This window comes from Sus scrofa, chromosome 18 (assembly GCF_054392235.1).
Source record: "Sus scrofa isolate SSC_HxYL_T2T_F1_AM1 chromosome 18, Sscrofa_HxYL_maternal_Yorkshire_Landrace_v2.0, whole genome shotgun sequence".
Lineage (NCBI taxonomy): Eukaryota > Metazoa > Chordata > Mammalia > Artiodactyla > Suidae > Sus > Sus scrofa.
In genome coordinates this window covers 52,566,042-52,588,007 of record NC_139400.1, presented here as the reverse complement: position 1 = coordinate 52,588,007, position 21,966 = coordinate 52,566,042, and the positions used below count along the sequence as shown (strand labels likewise).

At 44.5% G+C, this 21,966-nt stretch overlaps 1 protein-coding gene across 14 annotated transcripts in view; it reads right to left on the bottom strand.

Annotated features, from left to right (window-relative positions):
* The window catches only part of CPVL (carboxypeptidase vitellogenic like), a 146,335-nt gene that overhangs the window by 72,421 nt on the left and 51,948 nt on the right, over positions 1-21,966 (bottom strand). For 10 of the 14 annotated variants that reach the window (XR_014834053.1, XR_014834054.1, XR_014834051.1 and 7 more), the window contains 4 exons: positions 9,492-9,614; positions 8,268-8,399; positions 4,194-4,292; positions 2,430-2,603 (listed from right to left, as the gene is read on the bottom strand). Coding sequence is in view for 8 of the 14 variants with exons in the window: in XM_021078577.2 (XP_020934236.1) it covers positions 2,430-2,603; positions 4,194-4,292; positions 8,268-8,399; positions 9,492-9,614 (528 nt within the window). In the remaining 6 variants the exon portion in view is untranslated. Of the gene's footprint in view, positions 1-2,429; positions 2,604-4,193; positions 4,293-8,267; positions 8,400-9,282; positions 9,326-9,491; positions 9,615-21,966 lie in introns of all 14 variants that reach the window. The other 4 variants (XR_014834049.1, XM_021078575.2, XM_021078579.2 and 1 more) reach the window with 1 other exon arrangement.

Genomic DNA, 21,966 nt, shown 5'->3' with positions numbered 1-21,966 from the left:
ATTTTCTTTGACAAATTAGCACTGAGGCTTACATAAATATAATCTTGAGGCTACTGATGTTTTAAGCCAACCTAGGTTGTTCTGACTGTACCGCATACACACTGAGGTTCACCACCATTAGCAGACAAGCCAAAGATAATCACTGCCCTGTGGGCTATGCCAGCTGTAGCCATGAATATACAGTCAGTTTTAGCAGCAGCTACTTTTTGATCTGCACTCAGAGTGGCTACGTACTTTGTTCTCCTTCTTTATGGAAATGTGGTTCATCTGCACCACTAATCTAGTCTCTTTTTCAGACAATTGATTCAGAGTTTCAAAGTTGAGAAAATATTCGGATTTCATTGGGATTAATATGAGTATCTTTAGGATACATGGGAAACTGGGGCAGAAATGTTTAAATATCAAAAGGCAGGACCATCTTTAATCAACATATTCTCCTTTATCAAGCAAGTGGACACTGCACGGCAATCAGCCAATAACCGGAGCATTTACATCAGGTGAGCTGCATATCTCACGCTATCCTCACTTGGCTGAGAAGGGAATCACATTCCAGTCAAATTTATACAGTAAGAAAATCTATCTTCCACGGGCACATGCGAAAATATGTACACTGGAACGTATCTGCTTTCCATTCAGAAACACCATCTTGCATTCCTTAATGCTATATTTATGCCCACTGTTTATGCTTTGAAAACACAAGTGCTAAGCTCTTTTTGGTTTAATAAGTGTGTGGGTAATAAATAACTAATAGATTATGAACAAGTTGACTAGATATATTTTTATTAGATATAGCACTAATGTGTAGAACTGATTTTTCATTCATTTATTCATTCATGGGTTATTGACATCTGCTTGAGGCTGGGGCTACAATGGGCAGCCCATAATGGCAGTACAGTGTGCTAAGCGCTAAGCATGACCACAGAGGAACAGACAGTGTGGTCTGAGAGCTGAGACAGAAGGACCAGCAGTACGTAAGAAAGGTGCTCAGAGATGGCTCCAGGCAGGAGGGGATACGCCACTACATTTCCCTGACAGAACCAAACACAGGGATGGCTGAAATTCTGACCTAATCTAGTTAGACTCTTTCTTTCCTAGAAAGTATTTCATCAAGTTCTGAAGATTTATAATGGGTTTGTACCCTCTGCATGCCATTGACTTTAGACTCTATGAATAAAGATTTTATGCCTGGGGCACAAACTCTTGTGTACTAGAAGCAGGACCAGAAAATGGGCCTTCTAGGTCAGGTATATGCTGAAACACAATCTAGTAAGGGTGCATTTGGCCAATGACTCCCTGGACAGTGCTGTAGGTTGCACACCGAACAACCCAAAGGGACACTATTGCCACCACAGACATCGTAGAAGTGTGTGATCCTTATGTCAGAAAATGGCAGCAGGGAGTCTGGTTCAAATAGAAGCAGTATTTTAAGACAATTTCCGGACAGATAGACATAAACTATCTTGAGGAGAGACTGCCTTTGTCTAACTCACGTGTTGGTTCCTGGCTGCCCTGTTTTTGCTTCACCCCAAACTTTACTCTTGCCTCTGCCAGGAAACAGAGAGAAAGTGGGTCCCCTTGGGTGGTGACCTCCTCTGTCATTAGCACGCTCCTCCTGACCGTGCCTAGGACAAAGGCCAGCAGTCCTGGAGGACTGAGGAGGAGGCGTGGGAAAGAAATGCCCAGGATCACTGCCCTGTGGGCTATGGCAGCTGTAGACACGAATATGCAGTCTGTTTTAGCAGCAGCCACTTTTTGGTCTGCAGGATGCCTCTCCTTCTGTCCCCTGCTTGGGGTCCTTCCCTCAAAGGGACAGTTCTAGGGTCCACAGCTCCTTTGCCTGAACCTCTAGTATCTCCAGAAGCAAATCACATCGCAAACAGCTACCACAGTGCTTGACTTTACACGCCTCGAAACAGGGACCCTGACTCATTCATCCCTTCAGTGTGACAACCCAGGATAAAGTTTGGCTTAAAGCAGACACTGAAGACCCTGCGGCTGAGTGACATGAATGGATGCAATCATCAGGCCAAAAGCATTTTGGGAATAACCATTTGATCTCATTTATCGCTGACTTCATTGGCATTAATATCATAAAGCAAACAATAAGGGACAATTGGCCTACACAAGGCCAGTCGTCTTCTCAGCTCTGCTCTCCCTCTTTTCTCAAGAAATGATGAGAGCTGGCACGTGCCAAAGAGAATTTCATTTTCAGGAACTATCAGGGGAAAGTGATTGAATCAGATGGGAAAAGAAAAAAATCAAAGCCTTTAATTCACAGAAATCAAACAATGCGGTGGTTGTTATTTATATTTATAAGATACCGTAAAGGTAAAAAATGGCAAGTCAAATCCCAAGTGAAAGAAGTCATCTCTGCTCTGGGTCATCTGAAAAGTTCCCAAAATAGATAGTAACAGAAGTAACTCTCTTACCTTATAATTATTCATGATTTCAGTCAACCACGGTTTCACAGACTTGACTGTATCTTCTCGCAAGTATTTTTCAACTTTGGATCCATCACTAAAAGTCCGGTTTCCCACATGGATGGCTTGTCTCACTTGTGGGAGGGACAAAAATTTCCCATAGTAGCTCTGGTCCTCAGGTTCCTGGCAAAAGGGGGGGCATTAAAAAGATATTAGGGAACTGGACTGGGTGGTGGGAACAGCATGCTGGGAAAGCTTCAAATTTCTCATAACACACATAACAGTGAACAAGATGTGACAGGACTATTAACTGGTCTCCACCCTGAACATTTTAACCTGGGGGTTTGGGGGAAATTTAAACTTTACTAAACAAATCTGGACGATCTGATACTCTCAGAGCCCATGTCCAATTTGCAAGTGCTGGAGTTTCCTTTTTGTAAGAACAAATCTTTTGCGATCTCTGACTCCAATTAAAAACCCCATTCAAGGCAAAGATAAGGAAAATGAAGAGGTGAGATTATCAAAATCAATTTGCTCCTGGCTGGAGGCTCTTGGAAAGGAAGGTAAAATGGACCACAAGGGGCCAGGGAGGTGATGTGGTGGATTGAAAGCTGAGGATTTCTTTTCTGTTTATTAAAACCACACATGCAGAATAAGGAGATGACCATAATTTAAGGGGGGAAATATATTAAGTGTAAAAACAAATGATACTTTATGAAGGACATAAGACGAAAGAAAAGTTGTCCATGAGTCTTACTTTTAAAAAATACCGCATAAAAGAAAATATCCTAAAAGAACAGAAAAAGGAGTAACTGCGGTTTTAAAACATTACAAAAGGATTAAAAAAAAAGAGTTGGACATCAACAATTTTGTGAATCATTAAAAATTTTTGCTAACTATGAACACATTACTTTGTAAAGAAAAAAATGTAATCACAGATTTTCTTGTCTATCATGTGTTTCTCCTGGTAGAATCTAAATTCAAAACCACAGGGTTGGCAAATTCCACTGAAACTAGTTTTATATTTCATTTATGAAATAGTTCATACAAAATACAAAACAAAACAAAATAGTTCATAAATGAGGCAATTTTATAAACAGAACACACTGTCATATATGCTAGACACAAGATTACAAAAATCTAAATCCCCACTCTGGCTCCCTTTGTCTGATTTGATTAATTCTACATTAAAGACATCAACTGTGGCCTACTCTTATGAAAGAAACTACTCGGATACTTTGAGAAATATCCCAAGAGGCCTTGAAATGAGGGCCATGCTAACTGCATGAAACATCTTAAGTTAAAAGCACGACAAAGCAAATATTTTCATAAAGGTTTGGCAGGTTGGGTTATCCAAACTGTCTTAAGTATAGAACAAATAATGTGGGCATTTTCAAAAACCTCACTATAGGATTGGAGCTCTGGGACCTGATACCCAGAACTTCAATCCTGGCCTCTGTCCTCCACAAAAGAACTTCTGTATAACAAGCTCTCCTGGGGGGGAAACTGTTAATCAAAGGTTTTTTTTTCTTTTTTTTTTTTTTTGAGTTATCTGGAATATCACACATTCTCAATGGTCAGATTATAATGTATACAACATGGGCGAGGTAAAAAAAAAAATCCTATAGATTAGTAGAGCAAATAATGCAATACAGTTTGGACATGTTTGTCTAGTGTAAAGTTAGCTATAATATTTCCCAAATCAGAGGAAGGTTGGTTTTGCCAACAGTTTTAAGCAAACACTATTATGGTTTTCTTTTAAAATGTCATTACCGTGCACTGTAAAAGGTTGTAGTAATTAGGACATCCTGTAACATTCTGGAAGTAAGAAGGCTCTCTTGTTAAGCCACCATCTAGTAGTTTATCCAGTAACTAGGTTGGAAGAGAGGGGAGAAAGAAAGAAGGACAAGATCAGGGTGGGTAAAAATATCTAGGCATTTGTCTTTTCATTTATTCAGTTACTGCTTCATTCCTGCAGTGTTTCATTCAACAACCATTTACCCACATCTCTGTGCTGAAGACACTGTCCTAGCATGGGAGACACAGCAGTGAACCAGGCAGAACAAAAGGGCTCCCTCACAGAACTTCTGCTCTAGAGAGGACAACAGACAAGCCTTAGGAGGTAAAATGTGCAGTGGATGAGAGAGTGATGAAGGGCTACGGAGAAAACTAGCAAGGAGAAGAGGAGTGGGAAGTGCCACGTGTGCCAGTGGGCATGCGTGTGTGCCCAGGTCCAGGGGACACCCCAGGACGGAAGAAACAGAGGTCTCACTTAGAAAGTGGCATTTGAGTCAAGACCTGTTGGAAGGGAGGAAGCAGCCATGCAGACATCTAGGGAATAACCTTCCTGGCAGAGGAGAAGCAGTGAGCTCCAAGGCTCCGACCGTGGGAGTCAGCCCGGTGGGGAAGGGTTACCATAGCCCAATCATGCATCAGAGGACGTGGATATACATGCAGCTGCTTGGAAACTGGTGGGAGTTATCTTTGGACTTAAACAAACACCGGGTCATGAGCTGAGGATGGGAGCCGTCGGCATGGCTGTGTGCTTTTCCCTGGTCATGTGAAGCTGCATGGAGGCAGGGGTCAGGGGCAGAGAGGTGCATGTAGCCAGGGCTGCGGTTGGGCCCAAATTGTTGGAGGAAGTGCGAAGAGGGCATAGGTTGAGAAGAGGGGGGACGAATGACCTTGGGTTTAAATTGGGTGATTAGAGAAATTAAGACTTGCGGGGTGGGGCATCAGAAGGGGTAGTAGGATCAATGCGGTGAAGGACAATAGGGTTGCGGGACTGTTATTCGAGCTGGCAAATCACGCGTCGTCAAACAGAAAGGTGGGTAGGCGAGACCTGGGGAACCCAGTTTTTGGTCAAACCTTGTTTCACAAAGAGAGCTCTGATGCCGAACACTGTCCACAGGAAGAGAGACGGAACAGGACCGGGGTCGGCCACAGTGCAGCTTGCAGAATCGCTAAGATGTTTGTTCGGGGGTTTTTATAGAACGCCTAAAAATGACCACTGGAGAAATACCAGGGTGGGAATAATTCTAGCCCCAGGCCTGCCACCATCTATGATGTGGCTTTTGGCAATGGATGGCACTGCTCTGGGTCTCAGCATCCTAACCAGTGAATGTCAGTTGTGTATCTGTGAGTCGGGAGAGAAGACGATCTAAATGTCCCTCCAGCTGTGAGTTACCGCTCTTTGATTAACGAAATCATTTTAAGCGACTGGAACATCGAAAAGGCTTTATTATTTAGGCTTCAGACTTTGACATTTGTATTCTCTTGGGTTTCGTGATTTCTTGGGAGTCTCCTATTGCATGAGTTGAGACACATTTTACCACTCTGGCTTACTTTCCCAAGTATCATTCTACCTATTTCCCTTGAAAAAGCAGCAGTGTTTTAATTTACCACTCAAGATTTTCGACCCATGGTCACAGAGACATGGTATACCCTCACTTTTTTTTTTTTTTTTTTTTTTTTTGCAGGGTCGGGGGGGTAAGCAAGGGGGTGTTCTTTTCTCTGTTTTCTGGCAAATCTGGTTTGGGAGAGGCTCTATTTAACCTCACTGACCATCTTCGCCTTATCTCTGAATACACAAATTATCTGAACTTTTCACAAATCCTGTGGGTGCTTAGGCTGCCGGATCACACACAGCACAGACATCTTTCTGCTTTCTATATCCCTTTGAGTCGATATATCAAATGTTCTTGCTCTTGAGAGTTCCTGTTGTGGTGCAGTGGAAACGAATCCGACTAAGAACCATGAGTTTTCGGGTTTGATGCCTGGCCTTGCTCAGTGAGTTAAGGATTTGGCATTGCCGTGAGCTGTGCTATAGGTCAAAGATGCGGCTTGGATCTGATGTTGCTATGAGCTGTGGCGTAGGCTGGCAGCTATAGCTCCGATTGGACGCCTAGCCTGGAAACCTCCACATGCTGCGGGTACAGCCCTAAATAGAAAGGAAAAAAAAAAAAAGTTCTTGCTCTTGACATTGGTTAATCCCTGTATGCGTCTTCAAAAACACATCAATTAATTGTCTCACTTTCAGATGGGTCTCATGCAATGCAACAGTTCATATTAATTTTTTTTTTTTGCTCTTTTTAGGGGCACACCTGTGACATATGGAGGTTCCCAGGCTAGGGGTCCAATTGGAGCTGTAGCTGCTGGCCTACACCACAGCCATAGCAATGCCAGATCTGAGCCATGTCTGTGATCTACACCACGGCTCATGTCAACACCAAATCCTTAACCCACTGAGTGAGGCCAGGGATTGAACCTGTGTCCTCATGGATGCTAGTCAGATTCATTTCCACTAAGCCACGATGGGAACATCCATATTAATTCTAAATTCTAAAAATTGAGTCCTTTCCTGTTTTTGTTTTTGTCTTTTTAGGGCTGCACCTGCAGCATATGGAACTTTCTAGGCTAGGGGTCGAATCAGAGCTACAGCTATTGGTCTACACCACAGTCAGAGCAACATGGAATCCAAGCCGTGTCTGCAACACACACCACAGCTCATGGCAACACTGGATCTTTAAGCCACTGAGAGAGGCCAGGGATCGAACCGAAAACCTCATGGTTCCTAGTCGGGTTCATTTCTGCTGCGCCACAATGGGAACTCCTAAAAATTGAGTCCTTTACATCCATTCTGCCTACCACAGCAGATAGCCTGAAGCCAGTCTTGAAAATACTGGGAATGCAAGTTGAAGAATGACCCGACCTTTCCCTGAGAAAACAAGCTCCTTCGTCTTTCCTTTGCATTCACAATTGCACAAGAAATTCTGATTCCACAATCTGCAGCCACAACAGATGTCCTGACACCGAAAGGGGAGCGGGCTGGCTTGGGACTTCCTGAGCTCCCCCACTCATGGGTGGGGGTAAGCGGTCCCCTGTGACCACTTGCTGCTGTCAGAATTCATAGCAAGGGCAGCCACTGCCCTGGGGGATTTCAGGCAGGGCCCTGGCACCCTATTTGTAAAATGGAGCACAACTTTGTCACCCCACCTTCTCCATAAGTTGGTATGTCCCCTGTTTTGAGCTGGGCCAGCTGACCTACAGCACCTAAAAGATTATTAATATCAGGCCTTGGCCTTCAATGCTGTCAGGTGAACTATGACAGGCTGTGCCTCCAAGAACAAGAAGATAAAGGCTCCAAATTCAGCCTCTGCCTCATTTACTCATGTGTCAAACATGCCAGCTCGGTGGCAAGGAGGCAAAAACCCCCAAGGAAGATTGTTTGCACCTGATCTTGTCTGCAGTGGTAAACAAACAAACAATCCCCTTGTATCCTAATATTTAGTCCAGGCTTATATTTTAAACAACCCCCCAAAAGGGTGACGAATGTAACCCTATTATTCCATCTTCAATTTCAGGAGAGCGACTTGATGATATTTCCAAATGCCAAAGGCTCTTCACAAAAGTTTCAAAAGACCACCCCTCATACTCTTTGTTCCTGACACAGGAACATGTGCCACTTCTTACACTGCAGCCACCTCCCCAGCTGGAGCCCCGTGTGAGGACACTACCCTCGGAAGGGTTCCGAGCACATATGGACGCAGACGCATCCACCCTCTTCTGATTTCCTTCTGGTAGGGCTGCCCCGAGGGCCTACACAGTGTTGAAAGAAATCAAAACAGTTAATGAAAGACACAGTTAGATCAACACCCCAAGGTGATCTCAGGCTTAACATACTGCCAAAGTCAAGTCACAGAAACCCAGGCTGTTTTCTTCCTTCGGAGCCCACCGGTCCAGCCTCCTGCTGGGGGCCGGCACCTGAGATCACCCCCCTCACAGCAGAGGGCCAGGCCCCTCTCAGCCGGAGTGCGCTGCTCCAGGGCAGCGCGGCCCAGAACTCACTTCAAAGGCTTGAGACCACTTCTCCTCCTGGATGTATTTCACGCACACGTCGCACTGCTTCTGGAAGTACTTTCTCTGCTTCTCGTCCAACAAGCCGATGTGGAACAGGAATGGCGCGTAGCCCCCTATGACCTGAGGAGAAGAGAGGTGAACACACACGCCGCAGGAAGAGAGAGCGACGCGAGTGGGGCCCACCTGCCTGTGAAAAGCCTTTGTCGTTTGTCAATCTCATGCTGGAATTAGCAGAGCCGGACGATACATACATACACACAGTGCCTACGTACCACACAAATACACCACACAATGCACGCATGCAGAAAACACACACACACCACACACACCACCTGCCATGCAACACACATCGCACGACCCACAATACACACCACACACAAATGCACAGCACACATCATCTAACACACAACACAAATACACATGTCACACAAACACGCACATAAAACACACGACACACCACACACAAATGTACAACACATACATCATCTAACGCATAGCACAAATGCACATATTACGCAAACACATGTATACATGAAACATACAACATACACAAATACACACAACACACAAATATATCACACAAACATTACACACATACATGAACACACAACATATAAAACCACCTACCACATGAGACACATACACACAAATACGCAACACACACATCACCTAACACACAACACACACTTGCATGAAACGTACACACGACACACAACACACAAATATATACACATACCACATATTATGCATACACAACACACAAATACACATACCACACAAACACACATACAAATAAAACATACATAAAAACACACATACACAAACACATCACACTACCTACCACATCACACATATACACATAACATATACCACATAAACACACATACATAGCACTCACACCATGCATGCCCAGCACACAAATACACACATGACATACAACACACATACACACAAAATACACACAAGCACATCAAGCACATGCACACAGAATGCTCACACTTACACTCGTGCTCCCTGCCAGCCTAGGCTGCCATCGTAAGCTGACACTGTAAAACATTTGGTAAAAATTAGAAGATTTAAATCATTAGTCAACTGAGCAACAGTCTTTCCCTTTGTGAAGTTCAGTCTCCAGGGTAAGAGGAGCCTCCCTCTGACCAAAGGGGATTTAATCTCCTTAAGGAACCAAAGGGAAAGGAAAAAGGAGCCACCTACTGACTCGGGATCAAAATATGCGTCTCCGAGAGCGATGCCCTTCAGGTTGATCTTCAGGGTCACCGCGGGGTTGAGCGCGTGGATGTAGTGAGCGAGGGCGGGCACGTACTTCCCGGCGTAAGACTGAGGAGGGGAGACGGTGAAATCAACCATCACAAACCGATGCTACGACAGGAGGAGTTTTTGTGAATGAAAAGCACAATAAACAGGGAGTGCCCCTTGGGGCTCAGCAGAAATGAATCAGACTGGTATCCATGAGGATGTGGGTTTGATCCCTGGCCTCGCGCAGTGGGTTAAGGATCCGGCGTGGCTGTGAGCTGCGGAGTAGCTCACAGACATGGCTTAGATCCCGAGTTGCTGTGGCTGTGGTGTAGGCCGGCGGCTACAGCTCCAATTTGACCTCTAGCCTGGGAACCTCCACGTGCGCAGGTGCAGCCCTAAAAAAAAATCACCATAAACAAGCAGAACTTCCACAAGACACACCACGTGTTTCTTAACATTCCAAATTCCAAGAGCAAAGAGCTCTGTCCCTTCCTTCTCTTGTCATACTTAATAGCAGCAAGGGACGTGCAAGTCACAGGTTAGGAGCACAAAAAATAACAAGGGAACAAGCCTAAGTGAACGTTCTTATTTCCTTCCAAGAGAAAATAACACGGACACCAATGAACACAATTCTGCCACCCCTGGCATTTTTCTTATCAGAAAGTTCCATGGCAAGCTTTCGTTAAAAAGAAAAAAAACCTCACGGCCAAAATGAGGATGTCAACCTTAACCCCCCGAGCCCCACGGGGCACTCACTCCCTTGGTGCCATCCTTCACCTCTTTCCCTTACACCCCACGAGAGACCACGAGTGAATCTCATCCACGCTGCCTATCCTATCAGCCCATGTCCACCGCCCGAGGTCTTTTTCTTGCGGCAGCCTCCTCGTGGGCTGCTGCTTTCGCTCTTACCCTCATCCAGTCTGTTTCCAAGACAGTGGTCTGTGAAACGAGCTCCTGCCACACCTGGGCGCAAACGCTCCAATGACTTGCCATCGCTCTCAAAGCAAAAGCAACGTGCTTTGTCCCACACAAACAAAGGGCTGACATGATCTGGTCACGTCACGAACATTCTCCCTTGCTATCTTCTTTGCCCATTCCTCTCCAGCCCCTCTCAGACCAAATCATACTTGGAACCCCCACTGTTCCTTCCACCAGCGCCTCTGCATTACCTGTTTCAGCTACTAGGATGTTCCCCGGATACCCATACAGTTAACTCCCTCGCTTCCTTAAATGAGGTCTTCTGTGGGATGTCTTCCCTGGCTACCTTATCTAAAATGTTAACACACCTTTTTTTTTTTTTTTTTTTTGCCTTTTGTCTTTTGAGGTCCACACCCATGGCATATGGAAGTTCCCAGGCTAGGGGTTGAATCAGAGCTGTAGCTGCTGGCCTACAGCACAGCCACAGCCACGTGGGATCCAAGCCATGTCTGCAACCCACACCACAGCTCATGGCAACGCCGGATCCTTAATCCACTGGGCAAGGCCAGGGATCAAATCCGCATCCTCATGGATGCTAGTTACATTCATTAACCACTGAGCCACGACAGGAACTCCGACATACCTTTTTTGGATAGTTTATATTCCCTTCTCTCCTTTTCCATCCTAATTTTTATTACTCTCCAGCAAACTTTTCCTTGTGTGTTGTTATTCCCCTACCCGTGCTAGAAGAGAAGTTCCAAAAACACTGGGATCTCTGTCTGCTTTTTTAATTAGTATGGACCCTGTCCTGATGCTGTTTATTTTCAGTGCTCAATAAACAGTTGGTGAAGGAATGAATCTTGACTTAACCTACATGCACGTGAAAAACAGCCATGCACGTATGTTCTAGACAGACTAGAGGCATTATGTGGGTACGTATGAATCTGTAGAACCTTCGCAGTATTTCCAAGGCTCTCTGGGGGTCTGCAGTTCAAAGACTGGGAATTCCAGAGAGCTCTCATTTGTTCCATGCCATAATCACATGTTGGAGTTACCATTATTCCCATTTCAACATGAGGACATCAGGGCTCCGAGAGGTTAAGTGGTAGAGTCAGAATTAGACCTGGCCCGACATTCCCCAAATCCTAACTAAACCCCTTCCAAATTTGATGGAAGGATGTAATTACATCATTTACACAAGATCACCTCACTGAGGCAGCCCTCTTGTGTAATAACAATGCTTTAGGCAAAGTATTGAATCAAAGCCACTTATCCATTCACATGCGAGTACATTTTAGCTTCCTCATGGTGATATGAAGACGTGTTTACATGTCTGAAACGTGCTTTGTTGTATAACAGTACTATATTCTCTTGCTTGGGACAATAAGTGAACATTTATCAAACAGAATTTCTGTACATTGACCCAAAAAAGAAAATTTTCTTGAGTAATTATTTCACTGCTAAAGATGTATTTTATAGTCTTCATTCAATGATGGTTTACTGGGCAGCTCTTCTGTCAAAAGTGTTGTGGTAGATACTTGTATGGACACAAAAATGAATAAAGCACAAAACTTGTAAAGTTCACAATTTCTTTTTTGTCTTTTTTTTTTTTTTTTTTTTTTTTTTGGTCTTTTGTCTTTTGAGGGCCGCACAAGTGTAATTTTTCTCACATTATCCTCTATCATGTTCCGTCACAAGGGACTAGATATATTTCCCTGTGCTACACAGCAGGATTTCATTGCTTATCCACTCCAAATGCCATAGTTTGCATCTATTAACTTCCAACTCCCAGTCCATCCCACTCCCTCCCCTGCCCCCTTGGCAACCACAAGTCTGTTCTCCAAGTCCATGAGTTTCTTTTCTGCGGAAAGGGTCATTTGTGCTGTATATTAGATTCCAGATATAGGTGATATCACATGGTATTTATCTTTCTCTTTCTGACTTGACTTCACTTAGTGCAGAAGTCTCCAGTTTCATCCCTGTTGCTGCAAATGACATTATTTTGTTGTTTTTTATGGCTGAGTAGTATTCCCTTTTTTTTTTTTTTTTTTTTTTTTTGTCTTTTTGCCTTTTCTAGGGCTGCTCCCATGGCAAATGGAGGTTCCCAGGCGAGGGCTCCAATCGGAGCTGTAGCCACCAGCCTATATGCCAGCGCCACAGCAATGAGGGATCGAGCCACGTCTGCAACCTACACCACAGCTCACGGCAAGGCCGGATCCTTAACCCACTGAGCAAGGCCAGGGATCAAACCCGCAACCTCATCGTTCCTAGTCGGATTCGTTAACCACTGTGCTATGACGGGAAGTCCTAGTATTCCTATATTTTAAGATAATGAAAACAAAGGTCTGTGCATTTCAATCACATGCCCACCTGGAATTCTATCCAAGCTTAGCTGCTTCTACACCTCTCACTTCTCCTATCAAATGACATTTCAATCAACAGTCCTGGAATAAACTATGGGTCTCTGGCCCCCCCAGGCTGGGACCCACCCTCGGATTTATCAACTACACACTTGCTAAGGGGACAGATTCTGGCAAAAGAGACAGTGAGATGGATATTTCTGTAACCACGTCCAAAAAATCCACTCCTCAATGTTCAGCGCACATCTGCTAGCCTAACAATGATGCTCTTTGCCTCAGTTTTTGCTTTCTCATGACCATCACACACTTCCTCGCCCTGCGTCAGTGTGACAAATCCTTCCCTGCCGTTTTCATTAATCGTTTCACTGGTTGAGTGACTCGGGCTGTCACACAGTAGACAATTAGAGGATTCTTTTATGGAAAACAGAAACCGAAACATTATAATGAAATTTCAATTCTTTTCTCTCTCCTTGTTGAGACACATTTCTTCCTTTCTTTTTTCTTCAGGATCAGACTTGTTTCTTCTTCCTGAACCATTTGTTTCTCAATTTAATGATGCTCTGACCCCTATGAGCACTTTAAAAGACAACCAGACACAATCATCCTTCAACTTAAATCATCCTATGTTTTATTTTACCCAGTTTTCTCTTTTCTGGATAGGTTTTAAATAGAACAGAACCTCAGACTGTTTGTTTTTGTTTTGTTTTGTTTTTTGTCTTTTTAGGGCTGTGCCCGTGGCATATGGAGGTTCCCAGGCTAGGGGTCTAATCGGAGCTGTTGCTGCCGGCCTACGCCACAGCCACAACAATGCCAGATTCGAGCTGCGTCTGTGACCTACACCACGGCTCACAGCAGTGCCGGATCCTTAACCCACTGAGCGAGCCCAGGGATCGAACCTGCGTTCTCATGGATGCTAGTCAGATTTGTTTCCGTTGAGCCACAAGGGAACTCCTAGAGCCCCAGACTTTGGGGGGAGAAGTCAGGCGTGGTTGTCTGATGGATCAGAAATGGACTCCATGGCCCCTTAGGACTTATCATTGTACTCCTGTAATTCTATGAACTCTTGCTTCTTTTGTTCTGAATTCTGGCCGTAACAATAACTAAAGCGATGACGACCACAACTAGCAGCCCTGTGGTTTCTCTGATCTCTGGCTGGTGTCCACCAATGTGGGCAGCAGCTGGCCAGTGAAGCTCCCGAAGCCTGTGAATGAACACCAACCTTCTACCATCGCATCTGACCCTGGCCTCATAAAAGCTCGGAACAGCATCAAAGCAATTATAAAAGGAAAGAGGAAAAGCACGGCCAGAAACTATCTGAACACATAGTATTTTAGAATTCAGCAGTGACCTTCAAGGGAGGAACTCGGTTGGACAAACATATTTACATAACATAATAATTCAAATAGGTTAGCAATCAACACATCAGGTCTGCCCTTAGTAATTATTCCTTTCCAATAATTAAAGAAGCTGCGATTTCCAGCACTACTCCTGTATGGCTCCTTAGCCCCAGGGTGCTCATATTTTGAGCTCACCTCTGACATGAAGGGCGGGAGGTATTAGGGTATGTTTGCATGTGCCTGTGTTTGCTGAAGCTAAAAGAAGCAATAAACCTCCAGTTCTCCTCTTACATCAGAAGGATCTCAGAATTCAGTTCTCAATCTTTTATTTCCCCCATGAGAGAAAAAGGTCTCAGCAGCACAGTTGCATAGTGGTTTTTGAATCTTGGTCTGCAATCTTTCTGAGTTCTTAACTAATGTTTGGAACAGCCTAATGGAAATCACGTTAGGAGCATATTGTACTTGTAAAAATAGTCTAGAGAGAATGTAATGCTTGGTTAATCATCCAGATGTGTAAAAGCACAATGAAATTGGACTTAAAGAAACTTGTAACTGTGTATTCTGTTTGAATCTCTCCCTTCTTACATGTTTCAACAACATTTATAGCAAACTTACTATACCCCTGCCACCCAGTGACTTTTAAGGGAGGGGGAAAAAATCATATCTAAAATCAAACTTCAATCCGCTCCTCCAGAAGAAAAAAAAAAGTCAGAGAATAATACTCTAATGGAAACAATGTCCTCGTACAGAAATTTCACATATGTTAGCAGTTACTATTGTTTAAGCTACTCTCCGTCGGCTACATTTCTTACTAAACTTTAGTTTAAAAAAAAAAAAAGAAAGTGGATGTAGTTATATTCATTCTCGGACTTGCTTTTAAGTATCCCTTTTATGGTAAAACTTGCAGAACCTTTATCAGCGATCATGAGCAACGGCCTTTGAACTTGGGCGCCATGCGTCACTATCCTCTGGCCCTAGCTCCTCACTTGGACCTGAAAGTGGAAAAAGGGAGCTGTCAGCTTCGGCAATGGCATGTCGAGACGGTCAGGGTCGTTCTCCATCCTTTACGCTGCTCTGCTCCCAAACCTCCAGCCACTCCAGCGGGAAGGAATGCCTCTGAAGAATCCACTTCATGGCTGGTCAAGAACTCCTCCATGTCGTCCAGGGGGCACAAGTGGGCTGCTCTTCAGGAGAAAGTCACCACTGGCGTCATGTCCTCTAGCTGTCCCCAAGTACAGACCATGGTAGAGCCACCCCCATGTGCGGGGGCGATCAATGGGAACAGGGGGACGTGCCTTGAAGAGCATTTTATACACACATTGAAAACCACAAAAACTGGAGAAAAGCCTCAATGGACTAGAGGTGCACAAAACATGGCAGTTAAGAGGGCAGGATTAAGCTAGGCCGACCTTGACTTCATAGGAGAGAAGAGGTGTGGTCAGCTCAGAAAATTAATGAATGAGGAAAGCTGGAACTTTGGTATGGTGGTAATCTCCACCACTTCCTAGACATTGCTAGACCATGCGTCATCTAATTTCAAGACCACACGGCTGCAATTAAAAAAAAAAAAAAAAAAGAGCTTCTAACAAGAACATGACTTTATCTAAACATCTATTTCTCTTGACTGTGAGCTTACAAAGAAATGCAGAATCTGCAGGATTAGACACATAACAAAAACTTTTTGATCTGTATCCAACTTTTAGTCACATAAATTTATGCAAAAGTATGTACTGCCTTCCAAATGATGTACGCTTATTTCCTTTTAAAAGGATCTTTAAAAAACAATTCCATCAGTGACAAACATAGGTGAAAAAGATGCGTCTCACCTCCCCCCAACTCTGACCGCAGTGCCAACTCTGGAGAAACCCAGCTTGAAGCCAGGTGATGTGACCAGATGAATAAGCCCTTTTGTTTAGAGACTACGGGTAATTTGACTTTTAAACAAAAGTATGAACATAGTGGGTGACAGTCAACAAACGAGCCCTTCCTTTGCTCACCAGAGACAGAACTTAGAAGGTTGAAGCTGCGTAATAGATGTAATTTAGCATTTCCTGTCCCCGGCCTAGAAATCTCACCCCATCAGGTACTATTTGTGTCACCATGCTGCTTGGTCCAGCATGGTAGCTCACTTTAGACAAAGCTTATAATGACTTCTGATCCATGTAACTAACGTATTCTTTCCCATGTAACTAAAGAATCAGCACATATGTGCTGATTTGACTTAGATATGCGATCCAAAAGCCAGAGGCCCAATTTGCAAACATTTCCATATGCCCCTGTTCAATTCTTCAGGTTGCCAGCTTAAACCTTGATTTTTCTTTTTCTTTTGTCTTTTTAGGGCCACACCCGCTGCATATGGAGGTTCCCAGGCTAGGGGTCGAATGGGAGCTGTAGCCGGGGACCTACGCCAGAGCCACAGCAACATGGGATCCAAGCCGCATTTGCCACTACACCACAGCTCACGGCCACACCAGATCCTTAACCCACTGAGCAAGGCCAGGGATCAAATCTGCATCCTCATGGATGCCTGTCGGGTTTGTTAACCACTGAACCATGATGGGAACTCCTGATTTTTCTAATATTAAACTCATTAAATAGTCACAAATCCGTTGTCAATTCTGAAAGAAAATATTGGCAAGTCAGAGGAACATGACTGAAAATAGACATCTGTCATTAGCTCAAGAGTCAAAGCAGCTCCAATGCCATCTAATAAAATTCAGCAAGTTCCAAGCTCTGAGAAATAATTACATTCCAAGGACTTCAAGCCTTTATATCACTTGAAACTTCCATTTACTCCATAAAACTTTATGATCAAAGCCAAGTCTTTACGATTAGAACCAAGTTTTGGCCAGAAAGATGAAAACATCCAAGAAGCTAGGGAACTTCTTTTCGGTTTGTAAAAGGTTAGTAACCCTTAGAGATTCGGCGCAGAATAGGAAAGGCAGGTGTGATTCCCTAGCACAGACAGCGGATTTGTTCTGTGGGAAGAGGCGGGTCTTGGAGACAGAACAGTTTTGAGGAGAATGCAGCCAGGCTCTAGATAGCATCTCCATGCAAGGGGTTACAATCCTTAGCCTGTCCCTTTTCTACAGTCTTTGGGCTGAAGTCCGGCTGCGTAGGTTCCAATCCTGGCTGGGTGAGCTTGCAAAGCCAACCTAACCTCTCTAAGGCTTAGTCATCTGAGCTGTAAAATGGGGCAGCTTCATAAAGCGGCTGTAAAGATTCAACAAGGTAATGCATGAAACAGTGCTTTTGCATCATGCCTGTCCTATGATCCACTCTCAATCAGTATTCTCAACGAAGATCGGTAAATTGAACAAGGGGACTAGACACGCTTGAAGGCCCTCTTCTAACTTCTGAATTCAATGATCACAAGGCTGGGCTAATAGGATAAAGGTGTAGCCTACAGAAAACAAGTCAGACCTACGGCTAGGACGGTTCTCCCAGGCCACCCCTTCACCCGTGTATCTGGGCTTAAAATTCCCATTACAAGCGGCTGTCTATGGCTCAAGCTCTGTCCTCCATCCAAAGACAAGTGTGTTGGGTGTATGTTTAATCGCTCAGATTCTCTCTAAGGGACAGTGGGCTGATCACTAGTCAGAAGAGGGGTGAGAAGCAGAACGATCCGTGATGAGGACGGAGGAAGCATGAAGCAACAGAACCTGAGCACGAGGCAGCCGGGAAAAGGGAGGCACCAGAGAGCCCTGGAAAATAAAGGAATCGAAAATGGTTTCCAGGGAGAGGGAGAGCCATGACAGGGAGATGAAAAGAGGCCAGGGAGAAATACCATCCATATTGCTATTTTATCTGGCAACGGCCTTGCACGAAGCCACTCGCTAACATTCATTAAACACGGCGCCTCGTATTGTATGAAAGAAATTTAAACAAACCTGGCTCTCGCCTCCCAGGAGCCCGCCACCCGAGCCAGTGGACCATGATGATTTCAATAAAGAAATCAGACTCCGTGAGCCCAGCAGGACTTCCTTCGTGCAGCTGAAGATAAAGTAACCCACGAAGCTCACTCATTTTTAAATAGCTTCAAAGTTTTGTCTCAGATGCGGCCCTCAAATTAACCATGGTTGCAAAACTGCCTCTGAGGAAAGTAGACCCCCTCCTGCTGATTGAGAAGAGATGCCCAGGGCTTTTGTGGGGGTTTTTTAATTCATTTGTTGGAGATGCCCAGTTTTAACCACATGCCCTCTCATTTTGGGAGAACTCCCACCCATGGGCACCACAGCCCCTATGTGCTGAGTCTTCCCCACGAGGGGACACGAAGCCCTGGGCTCAGAGGATAACGGGCAGACCTCTCCCTCCGAGGTCCCGTCACCCCCCGACCCTCGCCTTCCAGCGGCTGGGCTGTTTCGCTTTAATGTCTAGCTGAACCCGTGTACACTGGAGTGGATTCTAAGTGTGTCTGTACCTCAAGAAAAAGAGCAATCTCCCTAATAGTTACTGGCTCAGAAAGGATAACACTTATGAAGAAAGTTAATTATGTGAATTAAATGCAGCTTGTTTCTCTTTTTGAAGTACATTTTTTTCATGCCTCGAGGAGGGTGATTTACAGGCACATTTGTCTCTCTTTAGAGAAAATTAATTCCAGTTGGGGTTCTGGGCAAAAATGGAGAGAAGAAGGGAAGAAGACAAAGCCGTTCTTCCTCCTCTGCTGCCCCAACGGAGGGTCCACACCGCGCCTGCTGTGGCCTCGCCGGGGTCCCCGTGGCAGGGGCGAGGGGCCTGGGTCGGTCCTGACACACGCTGTTATCGTTGCACACGTCTAAGCTTCACCGTTAGCTTCTACATGAAGTGAACAACTTCTTTTAAGAGATGATCTTAAAATAAGAGGGGAGACAATGCCCCACCCCCCACACCAGAGAGCAGAGCTTTTTCAGTGTAGCCCCAGTTTACACACGTAAGGCCATATGCTTTGGAACCATAAGATATTAATCCAGCTTTTCAACATGAATGGTAATAATAGCCGTCATGTGTTGGGTACTTAGCACAGCCAGTCACCCTGTTAAATATTTGAGGAGGATTATCTAATTAAATGCTCAAAACAACCCTGTGCAGTAGGTACTGTTATTACTTCCAGACTCCCTTACACCAAAGTCAGGGCGCGGAACAGCTGTTCCGGCCCCTCTGAGCATCAGGCTACCCTCATTCACAGCACACAAATGTGGAGAATATTTACATCCAGGACATTTGCAATGAAATCCAGAAAACTCCTTCTGAGTTCATGCATTTATGCTCCAAGAGCAATTCTACGAATCTAGGAGCATTTTCATTTGTTCGGTCTCCCCAAGAGTGTGAGGAAATTAAGAATCCACAAGAGAAGGCTTTCTCTTTCTTGAAGAATCCACTGCAACCTTTCTTTTGGGGGTGGACACAGGGAGGGTGGGTGGGTATCATGTTAAAACTGCAACTGAATACAGGCGCTTTCAGAGCATATCTAGGTAACTACGGTTGGACAACGAGTAAAGGAAAATATCCCTGGAAGTGATTTAATCTAAAAACCAGCCCTCCTGATTGTAAGATGAAAAGCAGCAGCCCAGAGAGGTTAAAGGGCAGGTTTAGAATCATCCAGAGAGAGACAAAACCAGTACGGAATCTCAGGTCTCCTGATTATTAATCCAGAATTCCTTTCACTCCTCCATTCTGCTTCCTAGCCTTAGAACAGAAGACCAGATGGAACAAACCAGACTAGAGAAACACAGCAGTCTATGAATAATAAACCGCCAGGGCATTATTCAGTGCTCTTCCTTCTAGAAAAAGACGTGCCTCGACTTAAGGTATCCTGTGCAGTTCTCCTGAAGACAGTGCTGCCTCCACGTGCAATTCCACCCCAGGCCCTGCCTGCCCTCATTTACATCTTCCTGCATCATTTGCACGGCACAAGTTTCCTTAAAAGTATCCATCCTGGCAGCAGAGAATGTAAAAAGAAAATTGTCCTTTCCTACCCACACTTGGAAATGACACACACGAAACCATCAGGCAGACATGAAGTGGACAAGTCAAATTTTTCATCCGGAATGTGGCAGCTCTGCTGAAAGTTCAGCATCGTGGTTAATAACGTCAGCATGCTGCTTGCAAGACCAGGAATTAGACACTAAGCAGATCGCTCTTTAGCTAGAGGTGGAGATCGGGCGCCTTCAAGGGTTGCTACTGAGATAATAGGAGTCCACTTCCTGCCCGGGGCCCGCCTCTGATGTGGGTTAAAAGGCAAGAAACAGCAGGGAATTATTAGTAGAGGTCCTAAACAATCCTGACCAGATAACTGGCTTAAAAAAATTTGAGTGTAATATGCTAAGCAGTCAGGATAGCCTTTCCAGGCAGTTCAGAAAGAGAAGAAAGCAGGCGAAAAGAAGGAAGTTCCTAGTTCCATAACTGGCCATTCTCTTAGAAAAGCTGAGGCTGTTTTTCACTCTGACACTCTTAGAATGGACACCTGTGGTCTGTGCTTGCCTAGCATCCTGCCAGTTGTCCCTCTGGTACCATCACTCAGAGCTTCCTCTGGAGACCTCTCATCTCCCACTCCAGGTTTTGTGGTTCAGGGTGAAGGACCTGAAATGATCTCTGCCTCCCAGGGCATTGGATGGACATTGGGTACCATTCTGGCCAACGTGTATACTCCATCCCCGTGACCCCGGCTATTCGTTCTAGAATGGGCATGGGATCCAAATGGATCATATGCAATTCAGGGATATACAAAAGAGAAGTTGAGCTGATAGGCTATATCTAGAGCTCTGGAGTTGGGTGGGGGGACAAGAGCACAGGTGAAAAGAATTCACCTAAGAAGGAAACCAGTAAGTGTCAAGCCAATTGAATCAATGGAGAGAACATGAGACAAAATCCTAGTGATAAGATTTGAGCATCCAGATCCAGCTATGCCTGATGCCGACCAAGAAATCCCATTTTCCTTAAGTCACTAAGAATAGGCTTTCTGTCACTTGTAAGAAAAAGTGCCTTGACTAATACACCCATATTCATTCTTAAAAATCCAAGTTAACTGTTGCCTCTCCTGACCTTTCCTGAGGACCCCATAATGAGAGGTGGCTATTTGCGCTCATCTGTGCTACTTGTTTTTACAGCTCCTTCTCTAATTGTACTTTTCATTCTGTATTGTCAAACTCTCAGATTTAGGGTAGAGTCAATGTCTTATTAATCACTGAACTTCCAACTTGTCCAACGCCTCAGACAAACTAGATATGCAATATATGTGTGTTGAATTGAATTGAACTTGATTCTAAATACCCTTTCTGTGAACACTGAACCCTTCAATATGGTTTCCTGTTACACTTAGAATAAAATCCAACCTCTCTGCCATGGGCAACAGGACCCTAAATGATCTGCCTTCCTTTCGCATCCAAGCTCCTTTTACCATGGCTCAATGCTTATCCTCAAGGGCACCAAGCCTGTCCCTACTTCACAGTCTTTGCATTTGCTGTTCCTTCTTCCAAGAAAGCTTTTCTCCCAGACACTGCAGAGATCACCCCACTACATCACTCAGGACTCTGCTCAATTGTCTTCTTACCAAAAAGTCCTTTCTCTGACAATTTTATTCAAAATAGCACCTCCATCACCCTCCAGCCCTCACTCTGCTTATCTTTTTCAGGCATATCACTGCCTGACCATTTAGTACATACTTCTTTCTTTATCACTTTTTTCCACCTGTGGAATGCATGAAGGCAGGCAATTCTTCTGTCTTGTTCATAACTGTATTCCTAGCACCTACAAATTTCTGTGTTCTCAAAATACTGGCCACTATTAATTTTTACTATTAATTTTTAAAACAATCTTAATTTTAAAAGGGTGAAAAAAGCA